At 48.2% G+C, this 26,980-nt stretch overlaps 1 protein-coding gene across 1 annotated transcript in view; it reads right to left on the bottom strand.

Annotated features, from left to right (window-relative positions):
- The window catches only part of LOC125740680 (catenin delta-2-like), a 143,080-nt gene that overhangs the window by 72,870 nt on the left and 43,230 nt on the right, over positions 1-26,980 (bottom strand). Inside the window, exons 8-10 of the mRNA XM_049012159.1 lie at positions 16,733-16,979; positions 15,997-16,026; positions 14,983-15,039 (exon numbers count right to left, since the gene is read on the bottom strand). Coding sequence (XP_048868116.1) covers positions 14,983-15,039; positions 15,997-16,026; positions 16,733-16,979 — 334 coding nt within the window. The remainder of the gene's footprint in view (positions 1-14,982; positions 15,040-15,996; positions 16,027-16,732; positions 16,980-26,980) is intronic.

Genomic DNA, 26,980 nt, shown 5'->3' with positions numbered 1-26,980 from the left:
AAAAAGGCGGGAGAGGTACGACCCTGATGGACAGGCGTGCTGCTCAAGCAGGTAAAACACCATCTGGGAATAAACAGCAGGACTTTTATTTTATTGCTGAGTGCTGCAGACACACCAGCTCACACTCACACACGATCGCAAGCGACAAACCCACAGCTTCTCTCTCTGAAGGTCTCCAGAACTTAGTGTTAGACAATCGGCAGCGAATGATGGAATGTTAGCGCGGGAAAATCCAGCCCGGCAACCAATGGCAGCCGGATGGCAGGGAGGCGGCGCTTAAAGTCACGGCGCCTTGAAGACCCCAAGGAGGACAGAGATCCGGGGAAACTCCACCAGGCTGCTTCTTCACGGCTTTGGCTGAGAGCTGCAAGGCCGCAAGACCAATTTAGCGTCTTCTAATCAAGTCAACAGGCAGAGAGAAAAGCAAACGCGCCGCGCTACGTCCGGGCATGTAGCATCTCAAATCAAGGCTGAGTTACTTATTTACAGTTTGCGATTGCAGCCCAAAATAGAAGCTAAATCAGGACCATGGCCAATACGGGAGCCGTGGAGGAAGCGACTGGCGGGGATTAATTATGTGATGGGGGGGGCAGCTGCAGGAAACCCCCATCTCTGTCCCCCACCACTCAGCGATACAGCGGCTTCTGCAGGCCCGGATAATAACCTCAGCTTAGCCGATTAAACAGCCTTTCCCCATCAGGCAAAGTCAGAGACACACGTCTGTCATAAGAATTCATGTGAAGGGCTGGTCTGCAGATGCTGCGGCGGACCTGCACAGCCCCAGCGAAAGCAACAGCAACAGCAACAGCAGCACCACATTGATCCAGTAAATGAATTGTTTATTCGTCTACATGGAGCCACTGAAAATCTGTTTGTCAGCAAAACCCGCCAGATGTTCAAGTGCAAAGATAAAGAACAAATAAAAAAAGGGAGCAGCAAATCAGAATTTACCCAGTGTGTTCCAGCAAATGGAAACTAGGCTCATGTCTAATTATTTTACAATTATCACTACAGTGAGCCAAGCACAAACAGGCCATAATAATTTACCTTGAAACAGTCCCTTTAACCCAACTTCAGTATTCATATGTGTTACATGCTGAAGCTCAATGGCAGTGGGGGTTATTAGCAGAATAATACTGCTATTCAACAATGCAATATGGTAACTCCAATTAACCTCAGCGTGTCTTTGGATTGAGGGGGTAAGCAGAACATCTGGAGGAAATCCCCCAAGGGGGGAGGAACAGGCAAATACCACTCAATTGCCCAGGTGGAGACTCGAATGCAGGTTCGAGCAGTGTGAGGCGACAGTGCTAACAACTGCACCACCCTGGCAGGGATGCAGTCAATCTTTAATGCCGAAAATGTCCAGTGCTGTTTTAACTGCACGTACATCACTCATTTATTAATTTTTCACACAACAGCAAGCGAACAGTAAGCTCCTGTAGCTCAACAAGTGAAGCACCATTAAAGTATTTTTAAAATCTGCTTACACCTTCTATACCTGTTTGCACAATGTGCACCATGTTTTGCACTTTAAGCACCTTGCTGTGTATGCAAAAGAATTTTCCTGGGGGCAATAATGTACATTTTATCTCGTCATATTTTAGTTTACGTAACAGTGTCGACACTGAGCGACATGCGCCGCTTTGCGTCAGCGATCGCAGGGACTCAGCGCAGACGTCATCTATGCAGTAACGAGACACAGAATGCGCTGAACGCCATGCGATGGATTCTGGAAGGAACAAAGTGCACAGTGCTTACATTCCTGAGTATGTTCATATGTGTGAGCTGAGTTTTAATAGGGCAGCAGGCAGACAGACAGACACCCGGAATAAGAGGCAGTGGCTCACGCTGAGGGCACTGGATCATAATCAGCTTCCTATGTCCGTCCGCTCAATACCATCCTGGGCAGGGCTGCACAGCGCATATGCAAATACAGCACTGAGCAAAGGCCTCGGGCAGGTGAAGGAAATGTTTAAAGCTTATTATTAAAAACATCACTTAACAACAGAACACGGCCAAATAAACAGCAACTCAATTTATTTTTTTAAAGAATTTCCTCCGTTTTCCAAAAACTTACTGACACCCAGTTGGATGGCTAGATGAACATCGCTTCGGTTCCAAAACCTCTCCTCTGGGACACCTCAGCCATTCAACGTCTTTGTTACATTTCACCAGCAGCTCAATCAATTAACGGAATAACTACATTTTATAAGATGTTGATTACTGAAATGCAGTAGGCTAGTGGTTCAGTCAACAAATGCTTATACTGGACGGTGGCAGTAAATATCTGGGTGACTTTAGGGGAGGTTTCGAAATAGCTAAGCTGACACACTTTGACAAGTACAATATCAAAGTTTCATACCAATATGGTGATTTAAGCGTAAGTTTCTTTGACTACCTAAGACATTTGCAGAGTACTGTGTGTAGTATATAAATGTCAGTGTGTGTCTATTTGTGTGTGTGTGTGTGTGTGTGTGTGTGTGACTGTCTGTGTATGTTTGCATGTCCGTGTATGTGTCTGCAAGCGTCTGGGTGTGTTTGTTAGTATATGTGTGTATATTTGTGTGTGTGTGGATTCAGGAAGCAGATCTGAAACCTTTACTTGGTTTCCTGTTTCAGCACGTTAAACACTATATGGAAAACATGCCTTTATTAACATCCACCAGCACTGCCATGGCCAAAAAAAACATCCTCATCAGTTATACAAATCATCAGGGTCTTGCGCTTCAAACAGAAAAGAAACAAAAGAAAAGTCGTTTTGGACAGCTCCTACTTTGTGGACACAATAGGAGGGTGAGAGACAACTCCTATAAAGGGACACAATGGGAGGGTGAGAGATAACTCCTATCAAGGAACACAATGGGAGGGTGAGAGACGACTCCTATCAAGGGACACAATGGGAGGGTGAGAGACAACTCCTACCAAGAGGACACAATGGGAGGGTGAGAGACAACTCCTACCAAGAGGACACAATGGGAGGGTGAGAGACAACTCCTATCAAGGGACACAATGGGAGGGTGAGAGACAACTCCTACCAAGAGGACACAATGGGAGGGTGAGAGACAACTCCTATCAAGGGACACAATGGGAGGGTGAGAGACAACTCCTACCAAGAGGACACGATGGGAGGGTGAGAGACAACTCCTACCAAGAGGACGCAATGGGAGGGTGAGAGATAACTCCTATCAAGGGACACAATGGGAGGGTGAGAGACAACTCCTATTAAGGCACACAATGGGAGGGTGAGAGACAACTCCTATCAAGGGACACAATTGGAGGGTGAGAGACAACTCCTATCAAGGGACACAATGGGAGGGTGAGAGACAACTCCTACCAAGAGGACACAATGGGAGGGTGAGAGACAACTCCTACCAAGAGGACACAATGGGAGGGTGAGAGACAACTCCTATCAAGGGACACAATGGGAGGGTGAGAGACAACTCCTACCAAGAGGACACAATGGGAGGGTGAGAGACAACTCCTATTAAGGGACACAATGGGAGGGTGAGAGACAACTCCTACCAAGAGGACACAATGGGAGGGTGAAAGACAACTCCTATTAAGGGACACAATGGGAGGGTGAGAGACAACTCCTACCAAGAGGACACAATGGGAGGGTGAAAGACAACTCCTATTAAGGGACACAATGGGAGGGTGAGAGACAACTCCTACCAAGAGGACACAATGGGAGGGTGAAAGACAACTCCTATTAAGGGACACAATGGGAGGGTGAGAGACAACTCCTACCAAGAGGACACAATGGGAGGGTGAAAGACAACTCCTATTAAGGGACACAATGGGAGGGTGAGAGACAACTCCTATCAAGGGACACAATGGGAGGGTGAAAGACAACTCCTATCAAGGGACACAATGGGAGGGTGAGAGACAACTCCTACCAAGAGGACGCAATGGGAGGGTGAGAGATAACTCCTACCAAGAGGACACAATGGGAGGGTGAGAGACAACTCCTATCAAGGGACACAATGGGAGGGTGAGAGATAACTCCCGTGTGCAGTCACTATGCGGGCTATTAAAGTAATGATCCCTTTGATGCACTCCAACTGAAAACATCACAATTAAACTTGTTAAACTTCCTGAGTAAGGGGTAAAAGCTAATGCTGATTAAAAACAATAATACAATTGAATAAATTGAAACATTCAAGGTTTCGCCAGGCATGACTCTCCTATAAAAACACTGCATCCACCCCCCACATCCTCCGTGACTCATCAGCTGCAGTGATGATCATACTTAAAAATAAAAGATATACATAAAAGTAATTTGACACAAATAGGCCGTATTTCCTTAAGAATAATGACACACAAGGACCTCAAGATCTCAAAGACATAACTGGTCCATGTAGTCACATGCCATTTAATAAGCACTCCACTGATAGGTGGAAGTGGCCAATCATGTCAGTGTTTGGCAATCAGTCTCCATGCGGTTCTTGACTGCCTGTGATGATCACTCTCACATCATTTGCTTTGAACAGCTGTGCTCTGGGTGCAGATGGAAACCACCCCACCCCTACTGTCACCATCAGATGGGCTAAGAGGTGTCATACTGTCCCAAAAAGGCAGGCACGCTGGGGTGACTTTCGCTTTTCCCTTATGTGATGTGGAGCTGTGACCTTCTCCAGCATGAGGGAAGGAATAATCCTCCCCTGGCCCAGGACCCCTTGGGCCCTGTTTATTTACACAATCTGGGCCTAATGTGGGTCATTGTTTATTACAAGGACTATGAAGTCATCCCGAAGCTTCCGGCTCTTAAAAGATCAGAACTTTTGGAACTCTTTTGCTCCAGGCCTCCACGTGGAAGATTTCCAGACCGACGCTCCTGGCTCCCCAAGAGATCATCCAGCATGGCAAAGCTCTCAGAGCGAACGATGCCGTTTGCCGCTTCATTACCTCCACTTCGTCCCCGGACTCCCGTGTGCTTGCCACGCCTGCTGACGGCTAATCCTTAAGCCAACCAGTTCTGACACTGAGGTCGCCTTTGAGAGAGAAGCGAGGAGGCGGAGCTTTGTGCCAGAGGTTTACAGTAGCGAATCAGAGAATCGAGGAGGTGGAGACTTGAGTTTGAGATTAATAATAGCGAATCAGAGAATCGAGGAGGCAGAGACTTGAGTCTGAGGTTAATAATAGTGAATCAGAGAATAGAGAAGGCAGAGACTTGAGTTTGAGGTTAACAATAGCGAATCAGAAAAGTGAGGAGGCGGAGACTTGAGTTTGAGGTTAACAATAGCGAATCAGAAAAGTGAGGAGGCGGAGACTTGAGTTTGAGGTTAACAATAGCGAATCAGAAAAGTGAGGAGGCAGAGACATGAGTTTCAGATTTATGGTAGGTGGATGGTTCAGCCTCAGAAAGTACAAATCCAGACCAAGATTTTGTTTCATCCAACCAGATGAGAGTCACAGTTACTGAGTACTCAACTTGTTTGAAACAAAATCTTGGTCTGGATTTGTACTGTACTTTCTGGATTTGTACTGTACTTTCTGGACCTGACCTTTCCACCTCTGGATATTTACCACAGCAAATCAAAAAAGTGAGGAGGCGGAGCCTTGAATATGAGGTATATGACAGCGAATCAGACAAGTGAGGAAACCTTAACCATGAATTTAACGTTTATCACAGGGAATCAGGCTGGGCAGCATCTCTTAGGCAGTCCTGGGCCCCAGGGAGCCTGGTGGGGGGGTGTTTGCGGGCTGCTCTCTATCAGAACGGCGGCTGCCAGCACGGCGCCTCCACCTGTCCTCCCGGCTGCCTCCTCCTCGTTTAAGGTTTAATAAGGTAGCGCTTAATATTTAATGCCGACTTGGCAGATTTCCTTCATCCTGCCAGGGCACCCGCTACAGAGCACTGCAGGCTAGCTAGGCACCTCAGATCCAGCAGCCCTGAAAATGACCTCAAACATCAGCTGGTTCTTCTTGAAGGTTCTGGGCCACTCCTCACTTCACAGCAGTGCTTCTCAACTCTGGGGCCAGAGGACTGGGTTGAGAACTATGGATTTTAAATCAATATGGTCACACTGTACTATATAGGGCACAAATAATACAGTATTATGCTATTACTTATATATTAATTAACCATAAACTAAGTCTTTGTTACATACTGATCTCATGTCAATTCATCATTAATGAATGAATCATGACGCATCTGTTATCCCAAGCAGTTACTATATTCGTTAATGTATCCGTTACTTCTGTAAACCTCTGTGAACTACTGAAGGAACAAATAATGAATAACACAAGTGAAGTATTGTTCTCATGTGCATTGATCATTAATGTATCATGACTCAACTTTCATCTGAAGTAGTGACTATGTTTGTTAATGGTTTGTTCATGATTTGCAGTTCAGTAGTAACTGGGTTATTACTATGTATTTGTGTCCAGTCAAGCAGTGTTACCATAACATTTGGTACACTCTAACCACCTTGGTGCACCCTAACCACCTTGGTACACTCTAACCACCTTGGTACACTCTAACTACCTTGGTGCACTCTAACCACCTTGGTGCACTCTAACCACCTTGGTACTCCCTAACCATCCTGGTACACTCTAACCACCTTGGTGCACTCTAACCACCTTGGTACTCTCTAACCACCTTGGTGCACTCTAACCACCTTGGTGCACTCTAACCACCTTGGTACTCTCTAACCACCTTGGTGCACTCTAACCACCTTGGTGCACTCTAACCACCTTGGTACACTCTAACCACCTTGGTGCACTCTAACCACCTTGGTGCACTCTAACCACCTTGGTGCATTCTAACCACCTTGGTGCACTCTAACCACCTTGGTGCACTCTAACCACCTTGGTGCACTCTAACCACCTTGGTAGTCTCTAACCACCTTGGTACACTCTAACCACCTTGGTGCACTCTAACCACCTTGGTGCTCTCTAACCACCTTGGTGCACTCTAACCACCTTGGTGCACTCTAACCACCTTAGTACTCCCTAACCACCCTGGTACACTCTAACCACCCTGGTGCACTCTAACCACCTTGGTGCACTCTAACCACCTTGGTGCACTCTAACCACCCTGGTACACTCTAACCACCTTGGTGCACTCTAACCACCTTGGTGCACTCTAACCACCTTGGTGCACTCTAACCCCTTTGGTACACCCTAACCACCTTGGTACACTCTAACCACCTTGGTGCACTCTAACTACCTTGGTGCACTCTAACTACCTTGATACTCCCTAACCACCTTGGTACTCTCTAACCACCTTGGTGCACCCTAACCACCTTGGTGCACTCTAACCACCTTGGTGCACCCTAACCACCTTGGTGCACTCTAACCACCTTGGTGCACCCTAACCACCTTGGTACTCTCTAACCACCTTGGTACACCCTAACCACCTTGGTGCACTCTAACCACCTTGGTGTACTCTAACCACCTTGGTACACCCTAACCACCTTGGTACTCTCTAACCACCTTGGTACACCCTAACCACCTTGGTGCACTCTAACCACCTTGGTACACCCTAACCACCTTGGTACTCTCTAACCACCTTGGTACACCCTAACCACCTTGGTACACTCTAACCACCCTGGTACACTCTAACCACCTTGGTGCACCCTAACCACCTTGGTGCACTCTAACCACCTTGGTGCACTCTAACCACCTTGGTGCACTCTAACCACCTTGGTACACCCTAACCACCTTGGTACACTCTAACCACCTTGGTGCACTCTAACCACCTTGGTGCACTCTAACCACCTTGGTACACCCTAACCACCTTGGTACACTCTAACCACCTTGGTGCACTCTAACCACCTTGGTGCACTCTAACCACCTTGGTACACCCTAACCACCTTGGTGCACTCTAACCACCTTGGTGCACTCTAACAACAAACACCCTGTGCAGTCTCACCACCAGTATGCGTGATGTACACTAATGTAGCTTCATATCCTGCCAGTGGGTGGCGCCAATACAGACATCAAAGCTGAACCATGCAGGGAAGTGAAGGATAATCTAATAGCTCCCTTAGCTGGAACTAGTTTTGGGACAAGGTTTATGAGACAACAGCTTACACACTTCCCTCAGTCCTGCAAAAACAATCAGGGTGAAAAAAAGTAAATGCAACAAAGAATGAGTCATGTGACCAGAGGGTATATCCTAACATTTATCCAGGTTCAACAGCACAATGAAAAGAGCCTGAATATATTTCTGGAGCACAAAGCACATCTTAGCCACAGAGATGATGAAAAAACCTGCAATGCACCTTATGTTTAGCAGGTGAGAGAAATTGTTTCAATTCCCCAAATGTTTAAGGCGTTAAACAAATATTCGTCTGGCCCTCCTCATATTCGTTTCTCCAATACAGGAACAACACTTCACGACTTTCATGGTTTGTTCCGGAAACAGCTATGTTTTTCATTAACATAATGGATCTCTGATCCACCTGGGCTGTTCCCCCTGCCTGCAGGGACCTATTAACTGTTCTGGGAACCCCAGGCTGACATCAGCATGGACACTCAGGTGTTGCCAATTCAGCTTTACCTCCCCATGTTTCCCAAGGCCCCAGGCGGGGCCCTCATGTTTCCCGAAGCCCCAGGCGGGGCCCTCATGTTTCCCGAAGCCCCAGGTGGGGCCCTCATGTTTCCCAAAGCCCCATGTGGGGCCCTCATGTTTCCCAAAGCCCCATGTGGGGCCCTCATGTTTCCCAAAGCCCCATGTGGGGCCCTCATGTTTCCCGAAGCCCCAATCGGGGCCCTCATGTTTCCTGAGGAAACATGAATAAAGGCAAGGCAAAATTTACCACTAGAAGATAAATAACGTGCCCCCCCCCCCCATTTGAGCCAGAACGTGCTGCTATTTTATTTCACCCATGTGGTGATATCACTAGACCTGCTTGCTGGGCGCACACACCAAGTGTCATACGAAAGAGGGCCTCTTAGCAGAACCATGGGCGATGAGTAACTACAGGAACACCAGCTCCTCCCAAAAATAGACCAGCGCTGGATGGTGAATTTTCACACATTTCATTCACGAGGGCAAATACCCACAATGCCTCAGTCTGATGAAGTAAACGGCGAGGTCAGTGAGATGTAAAGCCGAGGGGGAGCAAGAAAGGCTCTGCACACGTGCGCTTCGGATCTCACACGTGAGAAGCAAACCGGCGAATCAGTCTAAAGTTCGACATCCTTTCTAACTTCAGCTGCTACTGAAACTTCCAACAGTCACAAAAAAAAGAGCCAAAGTGATAAAGGGTGAGAATGTACTGGGAGAGCGGTGTGCCAGTAAACCTGGGACCTGCATTCCTACCCGCGACACTCTGCTGTCTCCAGCACCGTTTCCCCGGCGATAATGAGTTCCCAGCAATGACAGAATAAATCACCCCAGTCTGGCCAATGTGCACATCCATCACATCAGCTGACAGTAAACACTCTTTTGTCATGGAGCTTAAAAACGTCCTACACTAAATGAAGAGCGCACACTTTCAGAAATCGGCATGATTAGGACGCCGCTGACTTGTGCAACACGGAAACAATCACAGCCAGCATTTGGGTCCTTTTTTTTACAAATACCAAGTAATTTCACTCAAGTACAATAAAAAAACGGAAATATTTTGGCCTTAAATGTGCTATTATAATAGGACTAACCAGCCCTGAATAGGTAACAATGATACTGGAACGTTTCCTCTATAATAAAACATCGTTTTCCCCACTCTTTTCCTTCTGCACTTACGACTATATACCTTTAACCCCCATCCATGCTTGCAGCTACTGCAAAATCAATAATCAATAATGGAAATCTGGTGCATTCAACAAAGATTAAAATGGAAGGAAAGGTCCAGACAGCAGCAGGCCTTTCAGAAACTAACATTGCTTCAAAAAATGGTTTGATATTGGCAGACCCAAGTCAACAGGAAAATGACCAATCAAAAGCACGGCTCGGCTTGAAGGCGTCCCTGATAATGACCAATAACATGAGCAAAGGCAGAGCTGACTGACAAGTACACCATTTAATCCTGCAGCGATCGCAGAAGCTGCTTAAAAAGCTCCCTCGAAATGTACTTCATGGGGTGAAAAGGAATTAAATCATGGCAGTAATGAAACAGAGACAAACCCTGACATGAACGACGCCTCTTCATGGGAACCAAACAGAGCAGAAGAAGAGAAACACTGAGATCAAAGAAGCTGCTGTAATATTGCTAATTTGTGTCAGCAACGGCACTGGGTGGCTTGATGGATGGTAATGTGGCTTCAGACATGATACACAATCATTAAAATCAACGGAAGCCTGTCTTCAATTGCCTGGAAACATCATTTTGAGGCAAATGGAATTTCACCTTCTGTTCTTTTCACAATTCAAATGTCAAAAGCACAGATTTCTCTTCGCAACTTATTTGCTTGAGTTCCTGAACGATTCGACTTACTAAAGCACTTTTGGCCAGTGGTGTTGCCTAAGTCTGAGTTCAATAATTAGCATCATGGCTGATGATCTTCTCTGCAGAGATCACAGCAGCATAGCTCGTTTTTGATTATTTAACCTGCTATGTGTAGCTACATTTGCTAAAGCGACCATCTTTTCCTTTCTTTAAACGAAATACCACGGAGTTGGCGAGCAATGCTGTCAGCCCATTGGGCGACAGAAGCGGCCACCTAGGGCGCCATCTTCAGAGGGGGCACTGACTTAGCCAGCCGATTTCACTTTGTGTCAGACGCGGGTGTCGGTGGTGAAGCTGGCTTAGGGCTCTGCATGGACCTCGACTGGCTCTGTTGGTGCTGGAAGAGGAGACCGCTGCAGAAGATGCTGGATCAGTGGTTTCGGGATGAAAGGCGGGGCCGTGCCGCTTCACTAAACTCCCCAGACGCACCCCACAGGCTGGACCTGACAGCACCTCCCTCAGGTCCAGCCCGCACGCCTACCGCAGTGACAACTTCCCCCGAAAAAATGCTGCACTGGCTGCATCGATGAGGCTCCGGAGGCCCAGAGGAAAGGGGAGCCCCTCAGGCCAGGAGTGATAGCACACTACCACCCCCGCAAAGGGGTGGCGCTCTCTTCAGAGAGCCTCAAATCCCGGCTGCACAGTGCCTCCGGGTCTGCGACTGAAGCCGGGCATTGTTCTCCTGGCTCAGGAAGGAGACCCAGTGGGCCAGCTCAAGCGTAAAGGAGCTGTTGGTTCTGAGGAATTAAACTGCTTCCCATGCCACCCCCCTATAGTCGATCTTACACCTGCCTGGTATGTCCTTACTAATAGGCCCCTAAGGCCTGCACACACCCTCCGTGTTTGTTTTCCCAGCTCTGTTACCCACTACCTAACTACCCTACGAATGCGACCCTGCTGATGCTCCCCACTAACACAACACACGTACTTCAAATTAAAGTTGTATCAATCACCTAACAGCTGGGAATCATTGGGCAACAGAAAGAGATACAAACCGCACACACGCTCAGGACAGATAATAAGCAGATCAGTCTTCTGCCGGTACTGTGTTTTCACAGGGACCGGTCCAAGTCCCAGCACAAGTTCTGCTGTCGTATCCTCGGCGTTCTGCTCCAGTAAAATATGCAGCTTCTTATGCATAATAAACAGCCAAACTATGTAACTTGACAGTCAGAATACTGACACTATGGGTGCCGGTGTGATTTTCAGCCCAGTCAATAACCCAGAGGTCATGTGCCCAGGGAAACGTTATTCTCCTAAGCAAGAGCCCCCGAGTTACAGATGTTCCTTATACTGACTGGCACCTATGGCAACGTGCCAGCAGGAGGCGATGGAGAGGCAGAGAACCACTGAACTTGCAGACAATATGAATCTGAAAAAACACAGTTACAAAGAGTACTGCAGTCATCTCAAACTCTGCTTGTACTAATTTGAGTAGCCCTTGCAATGACATAGATGTTAAGGAAAATGTAAAACAATCAAATTTTCCATCAATCAGAGCCACAATATACCACTAAAAAAAGACTTGCACCTAATCGCTTAACCTCATAGAGAGACTTATACTTATATATGCACTGTTTATTAGCATTAGCGTTGAACAATTACTAGAAATAGTCAGAGGGGTAGGCATACTGTATGTTTCCTCTTTTTTAACTCGAATGTAAAGGTTATGACGTGTAAGAGAATAACAACAAAAGTCCCCAAAGACTTCGCTTCTTTTTCTGCTTTTAGCCACAGGCCTTGCGGTTTTGTCCAAAATGTGGCAAAAGACGCCACTGTCAGGACACTCTTGGCTTGGCTAATGTTCTTAGCTTGGCTAACAAAGGGCTCCTCACTTGGCTAAAGTTCTTAGCTTGGCTAACACATAACTGCTCGCTTGGCCAATGGTCTTAGTTTGGCTAACGTCGGGCTCCTAACTTGGCTAATACTCTTAGCCTAGCTAACACATGGCTCCTCACTTGGCTAATACGCTTAGCTTCACTAACACAGGGCTCTTCACTTGGCTAATGCTCTTAGCTTAGCCAAAACAGTGCCGCTCATTTGGCTAATACTCTTAGCCTAGCTAACACAGGTCTCCTCACTTGGCTAATGCTATTAGCTTAGCTAACATAGGGCTCCTCACTTGGCTAATTCGATTAGCTTTTCTAACACATGGCTGCTCTCCTAGCTAATGCTCACCAGACCTAAAATTATATGGAAGCAGAGCCTTGTGAAACAGGCCTTGAATGGACCGGGATACGACTCCACATCTGGGCTGTCCAAGGGGGAAGAGAAGACAGTCGACGGATCATGGCACAAGCGGTAATGCAAATGTTTGACGGCAAGCGGGCCGTGGGCGGGGCATGGCTGTTAGCTATTCTCAGAAGAGTGATCAATATCAGAGGAACGCGAAAGGTCTGCGGCTCCAGGACGATCGCTCACATGGCGGACGGCTGTCTCGCCCCAATCCTCCAGGCACAAAACGTCACACCACATGAGGAAGCGAATCGATAACCTTCCACTATTCCCAAAGCAGCATTTATATTCATCTGTGCCTGACTATTTCCTGCATCCCATCTTCCCATCAAGCCTTCCTACCCCATAGCTAACAGATGCGATATTCTTTTACCAGTTTATTTGCTACTAGGTGCTAAAATTACTTAAAATATATACCCACTCAGGGGGTAATTCCGTCAAGTTGTTTGCACAGCTCTCCAGGAGATGTAATTCACATATTTGAAAAAAATTGCTATGTGGGTTTGCACATATACTCTGCAGGTGTGTGATTCGGGTGTTCGAAGCACCTGCAGGCTGGATTTTAAGATTCCAGGCGCTGAATGGCACATCTTCCAGTAATTACAGACAAAAGTATTGCCCAAGGAGCTGTGGCCATCAATGGACCAAAAGACATCCACACAACAGCCGGTGCTGCAGGAGCTCTGAGTGCAAAGCAGAGATGGAACCATCAAACAGGTTAGAGCTACTGTGCATCCTGATACACTTGGGTGATGCAGCAAATGATTTATTTAAGGAATAAGTGCAGGTCTCCATAGTGAATTTCTAAGCTTGATCTGAACCTCAATTAAAAAAAAACCTCTAAACGGAGTGAAACATTTTGTCCTTGCTTGGACATTTTTACCATGCCTGTAAAACTGCTTCCACACATTAAAGTGAAATAATTACTGTATGACTGCTCTGGATATCAACAACACATGCTGACAGAATTCACAGTTAGACTAGGTTCCTTAAAACGTGTCAGACTGAAAACTGACAATGCTGCAAATCACAACAGCTGACATAATACTTGGCATGCAAACATTTAAAAAAGGTATAAACTGTTTAAATGCATTTTATTCACCAGGATATATCTGTAAGTAAAGGTACGCATCTTAGCTACTTTAGACCATAATGACAGTAAATGACAGCTTTGGATAATTCATGTTGATCTTATTTAATTAAAAGGAATCTAACAACCATCATTATAAAATCTTTCAAAAATTTGACTGTACTGTATGTGCCGTGCCCCAATTGTCCGATGCTGCCGTGTGATTCGCTCCCTCATCCACCCCGTGTGGATTCCCCGTGTCCTTAGCTGTTTCCAGTTGTTTTTCATAAGTATTGTGTATTTAAGTCCACGTAAGAGTATTCCCTAGTCCTCTCATTAACGTTGCATGTTGCCAATGTCCTGTGTTTGAGTGACTGCTAATAAATCCCACATTCCCTGATCCTCCGTCTCCCTGCTCCTGCTTCCCCAGTTTAACGTGACAGTATGTTTACATATAAATTCAACAAATGGAATTACATGCTTATAAGGACAACTGACTGACAAACCGGTTACATTATTTTGGAAAGAGAATCGCTTTTTGAGTTAGATTACGATGGGATGTTTTTAAAGAGAAGCGAACCAAGATGGTGCGAACCAACATGGCAGATGACGTGAGTGAGAGAGCGCGACAAAGCATGAGCGAACGATGCCGAACGGCGAAGCGTGAGCTGCCGGTGCATCCTGGGATGTGAGCATGTGACCCCACTCCTACTCCTAACCTAAGGTCAAGCGGCCAAAACCTTTAACCTCAACTTTAATTAAATATGATTGCTCATTACATAGCATTAGAGGTCATTTCGTATCAGTGATACTATTTTACGTTATGCCTTGGTAATAAAAACCACGGTTAATATTAAGGACAAATTCCAAGTCATATTAAATGCATAAAGCCTGTGGCCTCGTTTTAAGCTCAGATCTTTAAAAGCACACATTTCAAAGCATAATTAATTAAATCACATCCTCTATGATGTCACTGCATACTTGGATCAGAGCTGAAGATCTCAGCTTTAAAAAGCTGAGAATATGTATATATAAATATACATATATATATGTATATATATTTTAAAAGCAATAAACCAACACAGGGCAGCTGTGTTAGACGCGATGCATTTAGCAGCAGAATCGCAGCGATTTCCTTTGCTGTCTAAGGATGGTTAGATGCCGTAAGGGATCCCAGAACCTGATTTCAGGAACTAGAGAAGCCATTAAACCAAAGAACGGGGGAGGGGGGGGAGAAACAGAGAATGAGAAGTAGAATGTAAATAAATGCTTGATTACTTTGTCATTCTTTTCTCGGCTTGATTTTGATTCCAGACAAGGAATTCGGGGTCGTACCTATCGAGAGACAGGCAGAGAGAAGAAGGTGGGTGTCTAGGTAAAAATGGAGCTGGACATAAAGAAAATATAAAGTAATCCTAAAATCAATCCATCGTGACCTCCTCCGCCTGCACTCTCATCACGACACACATTCACTTAAAGGCATGCATCAGTAAATGGCAATAAATGCAATACATGAATAATTAATATACTAATAAACAACTAAATGGAATAAGTGGCATAAAGTTAACTGTGCATGTTATAAAATACATACATCAGCCAGCAAATGTAACCCATTAGAGGTCAGTGCAGTTATTCTAATATTACATTAATATTATCATTATATTAATACAATATAATCATAATATTAAGACTATGTTTTCCTCATACAGCTCAGACAACACTAATGACAGAATAACATTAGTGTTTGTGTAAAGTTTATAGAAATAATAAATTTGAAAGAATGAATAAACAGAATGCAAACGCTCTCTACTGCTTGTTGAGAAACTAAATGGTTTTCTAACAGAGCCATTCGATTCAAATAGATTATGTATTTTTAATTTTTTTTCTTCATTTTTATTAAGATTGTAGTCATATTATCCTGCCTTTTGTTGTCATTCATTTTTGTTTTCATAAAGCCTTTTACCCAAATGTGGTATAAGCAAGCGCAGAGTCCTTTGGTGCGTTTATATATATGCTTTATATACAATGACAAGCCTGGCTTACTTTGCAGTGAGTGTCTACAGCCACTGGGGTAGTTTTCTCACCACTGTACGAATCCTCATCTCAACAGAACAACCTCCCCTTTCCCTCTGAGACACAAACACGGCTGTATATTAGAATCATGCACACCACGCCCCCCCCCCCCCCCCTTACTGATTGGTCAGTTCAGCATTCTGCGTATATGCATAATAAGACGAATCCACAACTATGCCGTGCAAACACAGTCAGCTGAGCCGCTTTGGCTGCGCTTACATTCGCACAGCTGCGATCTGCTGGATCCCACTGGAAGAGGATATGCAGTCTGGTGTGAAAAGCATCTTCCCACTGACTTGTAAGACATTTTACAAATCAAAGTAACGTTTTCGCGAATCTGCTTTAAACCCATTTCGTTATTTAAAACTAATTAGTCGGATGAGCAAACAAGGCTAACATTTTGATGCTAACAGCAAAAACTAATCTGTGAATAAGAAGTACGGTGGAGGATTTAAATTGTCCCTCCTGCCTGGCAGACTTAAATCTGGATGTGATACTTATGTTTCACATCTGTATCGCAGAAATGAATTCTACTGACTGAAATCAACACATAGGGTACCAGTCCAGCAAAAAGCTGACTGAAATACCGAGACGGGATTAAAGAAAATTAATTCTTTCTTTAAGTTTCTTTTAACCAATAAAAATGCACGAACATCAGTGGGTGAATGGCGAGTGAAATTCCCCCAGAGAGAGAGTGTAGGCGGCGACGGTGGAGCTGGCCGTGCCGATAACACGTTTCGGTAAAATGCTTTATGATCTCGGGCCCTGGTGATCTAATCGTAAAAGCTGGAGAGAGGTCAAAGGTCAGCGTGTACAATGCGGCTCCCTCCTGCACCCAAGGCCGTGTCTTTCTAACAACTAAGGCCTCTGACTGTTCTTTACTGTTCCTTAATAACCTGCCTCCCCCGATTTCTGACCCCCATGTGACCGCGTGTGTACAGTGCCCTCCGCTCACCTGGGATCCTTCTGGATGCTGTCGATGGAGGGCGACCTGGCCAGCGTGCCCTCCGGGGGCAGCGTGGGGCCTGACTTGCTGTATGGAGAGTCCGTGGAGGGGCAGAACTGCAGCGTGCGGTACGGGTCGGCGTAGGCGGCGGTGGCAGGGCCGGCGGCGTAGCTGCCGCGCTGGTAGGCGGCGCCGGCGGCGTTCTGGCTGCCTGTGCGCTGCAGGGGGGTGGGGTCCACACCAGGGGAGGGCGGGGCTACAGTGGGAAGGTCGGGACAGAGGAACAAAATCAGGAGCCGCTCACAGAACTGATTGCCGGGGACTGGCGACGTGGTAAGGGGCAGAGAACAGAATGGCACCATGATGAAAGGATGAGGGAGAAGGAGATAAAGAAGAAGGGAATAAGGGAGACAGAGGAGCATGAACAACGTCAGAGGAAAGACAAAGTCAGAGGCTGGTATAGCAGAGGCGGCCAATGGGCATGGATGCCCTGGCAGATTCAGGGCGTCCCTCACTTTACAGGTGCAGAAAGCGCAAATGAAGTATAATAACATGCTGATAAATAATTAATGGAAAATACATCCGCGAAAAACCGCGAAACAATGAAACGTGCCGCTTATTTGCGCTCTGCTTTTATGTATAATTGATCACATTATCGAGCTCTTGAAACGAATCGAAATATAAAAGTGCAGCTGGAGAAACGGCATGAGAGGCGCACATGGACAACGCGACGTCCGCTGGCCAATCAGCACCACGCTTTCACTTTTAAATCCCCAAACTGAATTAACCGGGTATATTGTTGAGATTATTGCTTCCCGGTGAGACCAGAATTCAGATTTCGAGAAGAAAATTAAAATGGAAATAAAACATGCAGCTGCCGGGAAATTATTCCTCGGCTCTGTGTCCCATCTCCCATAAAATATAATTATTGCCTGTTGACTGGAGGGGACAGCGACTTCGAGCCCCCTTTAAAGCCGACGAGAATGTTGCAGAGGACAACGAGCTGTAACGAGCTTTTCTTGCGCATGTTTATTCCTAGCCTCTGGCTGGTTCGCGGCACGTGTTTAAAGACACCCGCATTCCAGCATCAAGAGTCTGATGCTACGCGTCAGCGAAATAGCGCTTCCAGCACTAACAGCTTAGTACCAACACGCGTTCCCGGTGGATCCGTGTCGCGCGACGTGGAGATCGACGAAAACAGTTTAGATGAAATGCATCTACCTGGGGAAAATATTTCGATTGGACGTTTTTGCCCTCAAAGACTGTGATTAATTCAGAATGAACTGACGGTAATTAGGCCAGGATGGAAGATGGATGGATAGGGTGGCATGGGAAAGGTTCCAGAGGGTGTGATGGATGAAACTGCGTGAGGAAGGTGTGTTGTGGTCCGGCAGGCACTGAGGCGGGTAACCGCTGGACGTCCAATCTTGCTGGCAAACCAGCAGCAAACACATTAGATACAAAGATGCGCAAACACGTCTGCCTGCTAACCTGCTGAAATCTGGATCAGGCAGCATCCAACCAGAAGTGTTATCACTCAGGGTGACGTCAGACAGGCCTGCGTACATGTAGCATTACATGTTACATGTTGCAGCACTTAGCAAAAGCTGCTAGCTGTCCAGAGTGACGGAAATTTCACTCATTTATGCAGCTGTATATTTTACTTTATCTACTGAGAGACCCTAGTTTTCTGTAAATGTGCCTGTATTGCTAATCTATCATTATATTCAGAGAAGTTCAACCTCCAATGGCAGTGGATTCCTCAGGACAATTCACTGGTTAGATTATTATCCATCACATGGGCCATCTCCCTGGTCATACACACTTGGAGAAAGAATACACACACCTGCACACACACACAAACATACACGCAGACATGGACATACACACACAGGGACACACACAATTGACAAAATATCAGACTCCACACCTCGTCTGAAACTGCAGAATAGCTGGGATCAGGGGACATTTGCCTTTCATCATGGCCTACAGCAGCTTTTCAGCAATCCTGTTTTCAGCCTCACTAAAAGCTAATGAACTCCTCCTTGTAAGAACTCCTCAGAATGAAAGGCAGCGATAAAGGTCGGCATTCCACAGCCTTGATCTTTCTTCCCCTGGGGGGAATAATCAGCTCAGCCACTATCAAACAAACACATAAACAAAAGAGCAAACGATGCACACAACAAAAAAGAGAGATGTTATTACTGCTTGGCTACTTTCAAACAAACAAAAGAGCAAATGATGCACAGGGTGAAAAAGATGTTATTACTGCTCGGCTGCTATCAAACAAACATAAACAAACTAGCAAGAAGAAACAGAAAGATGTTACTACTGCTTGGCCACTGTAAAGCCAATATAACATAAACCATACAGCAAACGATGCACACAGTGAAAATGAGATGTTATTACTGCTCGGTTACTATCAGACAAACGCAAACAAAAGAGCAAATGATGCCTGCAGTGAAAGAGAGAGACCAGAAAAACCAAACTAAGTGGTCTGATGAAACACAGAATATGTACTGAGAACAATCAAATGCCATTTAAATGGATAAGATAGCAACTCCTATGATAACTTGATTAAGGAGAACATCAACACCATGCATCTTCGCTCCATGTTTGTTCTTCAAGTGGGTGGAGTTTTCTTTACAGACCAGGGGATGATGTGTGGCTTAGTGTTCACTGGCTGTGCCTGTAATCAGAAGGTCACCAGTTCAAATCCCAGGGTCCCCAGAGTGATTTTACCGTTGAGACCCTGAGCACAGCTCTTAACCCGCAATTACCCCCGGACTGGCTGGCTAACCCCTAACCCTAACCCTGCTTTCTCAAAAAATGTTTCACTTTGGATAAAAGCTAAATAAAATAAAAATAAAATGCCAAATAAAAATGAAAAATATCATCTTGCTTGGGCATATATTGGTGTGCATTCTGATTCGCCGTCCAGGAAAACCTCGCAGAACTGACTACAGAATCCCTGTCCACTTCGATGCTGAGGTTCCCTGGCATGACAAGGAAGCGGCTCTGATACACCAGACCTCATCCAAATGCTTGGTGAGCAACCAAACTAATGATTCCACATACCTATTTTCATCACATTCCTGTAGCTCAACAAGTAAAGCATGCAAAGGTTGTGGGTTCAAACCCCAGGCAGCGCACTTAGTGCGTAACCCTTCACTCTAACATAAGTCACTTTGGATAAAAGTGTGAGATAGATGTTCCCCCCTTCATACCAACCAATACCCCTTCTTCTCACACCCCCCGCCCTTCCCAACCTAGCAATCCAGGCCTCAGTGGAAGTCGTAACAATTTAGCAGAACGTAAATAATGGCAAACCTCTCACAGCCCATACCCACTCAGCAATGACATGCACCACACCTCCTTTCGTTACAGAGAGGACCTCAGTCTGGATGCTAAATCGTTGAAGTTTTTAAATCTCAAGTGAAGAACTATTACTTTAGATTTGCCAACCTAACACTTAACACATAACGCACCATAACTATGGCTGCTGCTGTACGTGCCATTTTTATCCACTATGATTGTCCATTAATGTGTCAATGCATGATCTGCATTCAAGCTCTCTGCATTCATTCCCACGTGTCTGGATGGTGACCGGGGCGTCTCTTCATCATCCTTCTTCCCTGTCTTTGAATTTTTCTGTATAAATGATGCAAGAATGTATCACATCCATTAAAGCATCTTAGAGTGATAGGCTCTATATAAAATAAACTGAATTCAATTATCATGCTGCATATTCAAAGCATGACTACAGGCCCTCGGTTCTGGCCTCTCACTCCATTCTCTACATTTCCATTGTTGAGGAGCCAGGAGATACATAGCTAATCACACTCTCGCCCTGACACAGAGCACCAAGCAAAAAAAAAGAGCCATGAGCTTCTACAGGGCACGTTTCATTGTCCACGCAACACATTATTGCAACACAACACGACTCTTACTGTCCATCTGCCCTAACCCTAAACCTAATCCTAACCCTAAACCTAACCTAACCTAATCCTAACCCTAACCTAACCATAAAACTAACTTTACACACTGACCTAACCCTAACACACAGAGCCCTGTGACACGCGACACCCTGTGACATGCCTGAGGAGACTGGCAGGCAGAGAAGATACTTCATTCCACGCTGACATGAAGGCAGAGGTTGCCTTTAAAACCATCTTCCCGCCCCTGCCATCGAAAACAATTAACGCCTTTCAGGACATTCTGTTTATTTAGCAGACAATATTAGCTAAAGCAAATTATTATTTTTTTTTGAGAAAGCAGAGTCAGACAGTCTATGGAAAAATTGGGGTTAAGGGTCTTGCTCAGGGGTGGCGTCATAGGTGACCTTCACAGGCAGAGTGCGCTAACCTGCTGATGGTGTGTTCCATTTGCCTTGGGATCCAATTTTCGGATTACGAGATAACGTCACATCCGCTAAAAACTCGGAAAAACCGAGTCAGATGCGTTTCATTTTCCACAGAAGTAGCGATAGCACGGACCCATATGAAAAAGAAAGATTTTTTTGCTTAGCCGGACAACCTGTCAGATTTAAGGCACCTCAGTTTAAATAGCCTTTATCTTCGTTCACTTACAATTAGTCCCATCTACCTTAAATACAACAAATAATCCGACTAATCATGAAATCCAATTCTAGCCCGGTTAATGGTTAGCAATATCAGTTGATAACACATTACGCACGGTGCTTTACGTATAAAACTCCGTAGCAACACGTCCATAGATAAGCTAGACGGTATAGTGTGTGTGACCGATTTAATGAGCCACAAATGAGAAGTAATGCTTAAACGGTATAAAACTACAACTTTCCCTTCTGTTGACAAAGGGCGCTGCCATCTTGGATTCTGAACTCGGGATCCTCTGTGCTGCTCCGAGATATTTCTCGGATCTCTAAGAAACGGGAGTGCGCATGTCGTCACTTCCAGCTTCAAAACTCGGAAACTGACTCGGAATCCGAGTTCCGAGGGCAAATGGACCATGAGTCACACTGCCCACTCGTCACTACAGTGGATGATGGGAAATGTAGTCAATTAATTCAGACGATATTTTACATGAGAATCATAAAGTAAGAAAGAGGCTTTCCATGCGAGCGGATGGGCAAGCCTATAACTGCAGACATGAGGTAAATGACCGCCCAGGCAGTGACAGCATCTCTGGAGTGTTCAGTGTCACAGCAACCACTTCTCTTGGGTCTGCACACAACTCACAAAAGTATCTTGTCTGAAAACTGTACAGCTCAGTAGTGAAACCACTTAGCCTAGAGCGGGTGGTGAGTTAATCAGTCAGACATCACTATTAGATGAAATGCCCACTGGGAACAGCTTTCTGACAGCTTGCTTTCTAAACAGAACAAAGACAGGATTACCAGGTAAAACACAGGATCAACCACTGGGCGAAAAGTATCAGAATGACAAACAATATTTATTTTTTATTCAGGTTTGATTTTCATGCAGAAATTTCTGTCATTCCTGTATATTGTTTAGGGTGGTTGACTGAGAATTAGGGTGGTTGACTGAGAAACGTACATCTCTGCATCTCAACCATCTCTTAAAACAATCCCACAATCCTGTTCTTTCCCTTTTCCATTCCTAAGTTTAAATATGACCAACAGTCCAGAGTGAAATGACGCTAAATGTACATGGGGCTGTTTATCGTACGGCCAGCGTGGACCTCAGGATCTCCACCTATCCCCACAGCAAGGCTTTCAAAAGCTTCTAGCTCCAACTGCAAATAAATCACATGCATCGCCGCACACCACCGTCGCTAAGCCGGATGCAGCCGCAGTCCTGCGCATCATGCCATAAACAAATTCCAACCGCTGCTATTTCACTCGAGCCGTTAGATGGACTCACTACCTCTATATCTACGCTTTGTTTGGGGAGAGCTAAATGCGGCAGCACGACGCCGCATCAGGCCTCGTCTTGCAGGGGGACGTGCTACCTGCCGAGCTATAATTGTCCTTCCCTCTGGAGACGGATCCTTTCATTAGTGAGTCAGTGATTAAAATAAGGCAGTTTAATGGCTGCAAGCGTGCGGTTAACGCAGCTACGTGGCAGTTACGGCGAAGTTTCAGCCGGGCACACAGTGGACACACATGCCTTTCCAGGACCCTGACCAGGGGCAGCTTGGCCCCAGTTCGGTGTATGTGGAGTGTCCAAGTTTACAAACAGGCAGTGAGGTGAAATTCAGTGTTAGGCAGTTCAGGTCCAACCCTGGATAGGATGCAGTCCATGACAGGCCATGGGTCATACACACACTCTAGGGAAAGTAAAGTTACATTTCACCAGTGTTGGGCATTTCAGGTTCAGACCAAATCCAAAAAAAGATTTTGTTCCTACCAGCCAGGTGAGCATAAAGAATCAGAGAGTATTCACCTGGCTGGGGAAACAAAATGTAACTTTACTTTCCCTATAGTGTGTGCATGACCCTTGCTCTGTGATGGACTGGCATCCCGTCCAGGGTGTCTCCTGCCCTGTGCCCTGTGATGGACTGGCATCCCGTCCAGGGTGCCCCCTGCCCTGTGCCCTGTGATGGACTGGCATCCCGTCCAGGGTATCCCCTGCCCTGTGCCCTGTGATGGACTGGCATCCCGTCCAGGGTGTCCTATTTTGCCTGGAAGAAGATGCAGGCTCACCTCTATATTGGACAAATAATGGATGATATACATAGATGGAATGTTATTAAACACAAATAAATTTCTCCTTTGGTGAAAGTTAACATTCAGTGTGTCACTCACTGTTTCCATTACAAAATTTGAGTTAGAGACACGCATACTCTGAGATTGCGGCACATTGTTCTGTTTACTGAGATACCTTCTGGAAAGTCAGACTAGATCCTTAAAAACCTTCTATGCAGAAGTACTTCATATAAGTTGTCTCTTTATTACTCAACCAGACCAGGTTTGCTTATGCAGAGATGTTTGAGCTCCTCATATCACACACACACTCTGCAAGCAGAGCTAGTAAATAAATATGATTTAAAAAACATTTTTTATTCCTTCTGTTAAATGCCCATTCGTAATATTGAATAGTGACTAATGAAATAATAATAATAATAATAATTGTGTCAGGGGTGGCATGGTGGTGCAGTGGTTAGCACTGTTGCCTCACACCTCTGGGACCCGGGTTCGAGTCTCTGCCTGGGTTACATGTGTGTGGAGTTTGCATGTTCTCCCCATGTCGTCGTGGGTACTCCAGTTTCCCCCCACAGTCCAAAAACACGCTGAGGCCAATTGGAGTTACTAAATTGCCCATAGGCGTGTGTGAGTGAATGGTGTGTGAGTGTGCCCTGCGATGGGCTGGCCCCCCATCCTGGGTTGTTCCCTGCCTCATGCCCATTGCTTCCGGGATAGGCTCCGGACCCCCCGCAACTCAGTAGGATAAGCAGTTTGAAAAATGGATGGATGGATAATTGTGTCAGATAAATTTCCGAATGAATGCGCCATTTCTGATCGCCATGACAGCTTCACAGGGTCCTCGGCTGCTATTCTTGAGAAACCGGAGCCTGCATATAAATGAGAGTCGGCTTAATACATTGAGTAAAATCACTCCTTTGAACGAGGCTTGTTTCATATTAGCCACCTTTGAAGTAGCTGTTTGACAAAACCACCAAAGAGGAGATCCCAGCAGCGGCAGGAATTCAGGCAGTGTCTGGGGCGGGCCGTCCATAAGGACGCGCTAAGTCCACTTTTAGAGGCAAACGGCCATTCCAGCGCATGTTCGGTGTCATGTGAAGTAAGGCTGCAGTACAGGGATAGAGGCGGGGTAAGGTGGGGTAAAGGGGAAGGAGTAGGGCTGGATGCGGTAAACGGGGAGGATTGGTGCAGGGTGCGGTACAGGGGGAGGGGCAGAGCCGGGTGCAGTATTAGGGGAGGGGCGGGGCACGGTATAAGGGGAGGGGCGGGGCAGGGCACAGTGCAAGGGGAAGGGCGGGGCGCAGTGCAGGGGGAAGGGCGGGGCGCAGTGCAGGGGGAAGGGCGGGGCAGGGCACGGTATAAGGGTAAGGGCGGGGCAGGACGTGGCATAAGGGGAGGGGTGGGGCAGGGCACAGTGCAGGGGGCGGGGCAGGGCACAGTATAAGGGGAGGGGCAAGGCAGGGCGTGGCATAAGGGGAGGGGTGGGGCAGGGCACAGTGCAGGGGGAGGGGTGGGGCAGGGCGTGGTATAAGGGGAGGGGCGGGGCAGGGCATGGTATAAGGGGAGGGGCGGGGCAAGGCACAGTGCAGGGGGAGGGGTGGGGCAAGGCACAGTACAGGGGGAGGGGTGGGGCAGGGCACGGTATAAGGGGAGGGGCGGGGCAAGGCACAGTGCAGGGGGAGGGGCGGGGCAGGGCACGGTATAAGGGGAGGGGGGGCAGGGCACAGTGCAGGGGGAGGGGTGGGGCAAGGCACAGTGCAGGGGGAGGGGCGGGGCAAGGCACAGTGCAGGGGGAGGGGTGGGGCAGGGCGTGGTATAAGGGGAGGGGCGGGGCAGGGCATGGTATAAGGGGAGGGGCGGGGCAAGGCACAGTGCAGGGGGAGGGGTGGGGCAGGGCACAGTGAAGGGGGAGGGGCGGGGCAGGGCATGGTATAAGGGGAGGGGGGGCAGGGCACAGTGCAGGGGGAGGGGTGGGGCAGGGCACAGTGCAGGGGGAGGGGTGGGGCAGGGCGTGGCATAAGGAGAGGGGTGGGGCAGGGCACAGTGAAGGGGGAGGGGAGGGGCAGGGCACGGTATAAGGGGAGGGGCGGGGCAGGGCATGGTATAAGGGGAGGGGCGGGGCAGGGCACAGTGCAGGGGGAGGGGAGGGGCAGGGCACGGTATAAGGGGAGGGGCGGGGCAGGGCATGGTATAAGGGGAGGGGCGGGGCAAGGCACAGTGCAGGGGGAGGGGTGGGGCAGGGCACAGTGCAGGGGGAGGGGCGGGGCAGGGCATGGTATAAGGGGAGGGGTGGGGCAGGGCACAGTGCAGGGGGAGGGGTGGGGCAGGGCACAGTGAAGGGGGAGGGGAGGGGTAGGGCACGGTATAAGGGGAGGGGGGGCAGGGCACAGTGCAGGGGGAGGGGTGGGGCAAGGCACAGTGCAGGGGGAGGGGCGGGGCAGGGCGTGGCATAAGGAGAGGGGTGGGGCAGGGCACAGTGAAGGGGGAGGGGAGGGGCAGGGCACGGTATAAGGGGAGGGGCGGGGCAGGGCACAGTGCAGGGGGAGGGGTGGGGCAGGGCACAGTGCAGGGGGAGGGGCGGGGCAGGGCATGGTATAAGGGGAGGGGCGGGGCAAGGCACAGTGCAGGGGGAGGGGAGGGGCAGGGCACGGTATAAGGGGAGGGGCGGGGCAGGGCATGGTATAAGGGGAGGGGCGGGGCAGGGCACAGTGCAGGGGGAGGGGTGGGGCAGGGCACAGTGCAGGGGGAGGGGCGGGGCAGGGCATGGTATAAGGGGAGGGGCGGGGCAAGGCACAGTGCAGGGGGAGGGGCGGGGCAGGGCATGGTATAAGGGGAGGGGTGGGGCAAGGCACAGTGCAGGGGGAGGGGAGGGGCAGGGCACGGTATAAGGGGAGGGGCGGGGCAGGGCATGGTATAAGGGGAGGGGCGGGGCAAGGCACAGTGCAGGGGGAGGGGTGGGGCAGGGCACAGTGCAGGGGGAGGGGCGGGGCAGGGCATGGTATAAGGGGAGGGGTGGGGCAGGGCACAGTGCAGGGGGAGGGGTGGGGCAGGGCACAGTGAAGGGGGAGGGGAGGGGTAGGGCACGGTATAAGGGGAGGGGGGGCAGGGCACAGTGCAGGGGGAGGGGTGGGGCAAGGCACAGTGCAGGGGGAGGGGCGGGGCAGGGCGTGGCATAAGGAGAGGGGTGGGGCAGGGCACAGTGAAGGGGGAGGGGAGGGGCAGGGCACGGTATAAGGGGAGGGGCGGGGCAGGGCACAGTGCAGGGGGAGGGGTGGGGCAGGGCACAGTGCAGGGGGAGGGGCGGGGCAGGGCATGGTATAAGGGGAGGGGCGGGGCAAGGCACAGTGCAGGGGGAGGGGCGGGGCAGGGCGTGGCATAAGGGGAGGGGTGGGGGGAGGGGCGGGGCAGGGCATGGTATAAGGGGAGGGGTGGGGCAGGGCATGGTATAAGGGGTGGGGCAAGGCACAGTGAAGGGGGAGGGGAGGGGTAGGGCACGGTATAAGGGGAGGGGGGGGCAGGGCACAGTGCAGGGGGAGGGGTGGGGCAAGGCACAGTGCAGGGGGAGGGGTGGGGCAAGGCACAGTGCAGGGGGAGGGGTGGGGCAAGGCACA

This window comes from Brienomyrus brachyistius, chromosome 4, assembly GCF_023856365.1.
Source record: "Brienomyrus brachyistius isolate T26 chromosome 4, BBRACH_0.4, whole genome shotgun sequence".
NCBI lineage: Eukaryota > Metazoa > Chordata > Actinopteri > Osteoglossiformes > Mormyridae > Brienomyrus > Brienomyrus brachyistius.
This window is presented reverse-complemented; position numbering and strand designations above follow the sequence as displayed.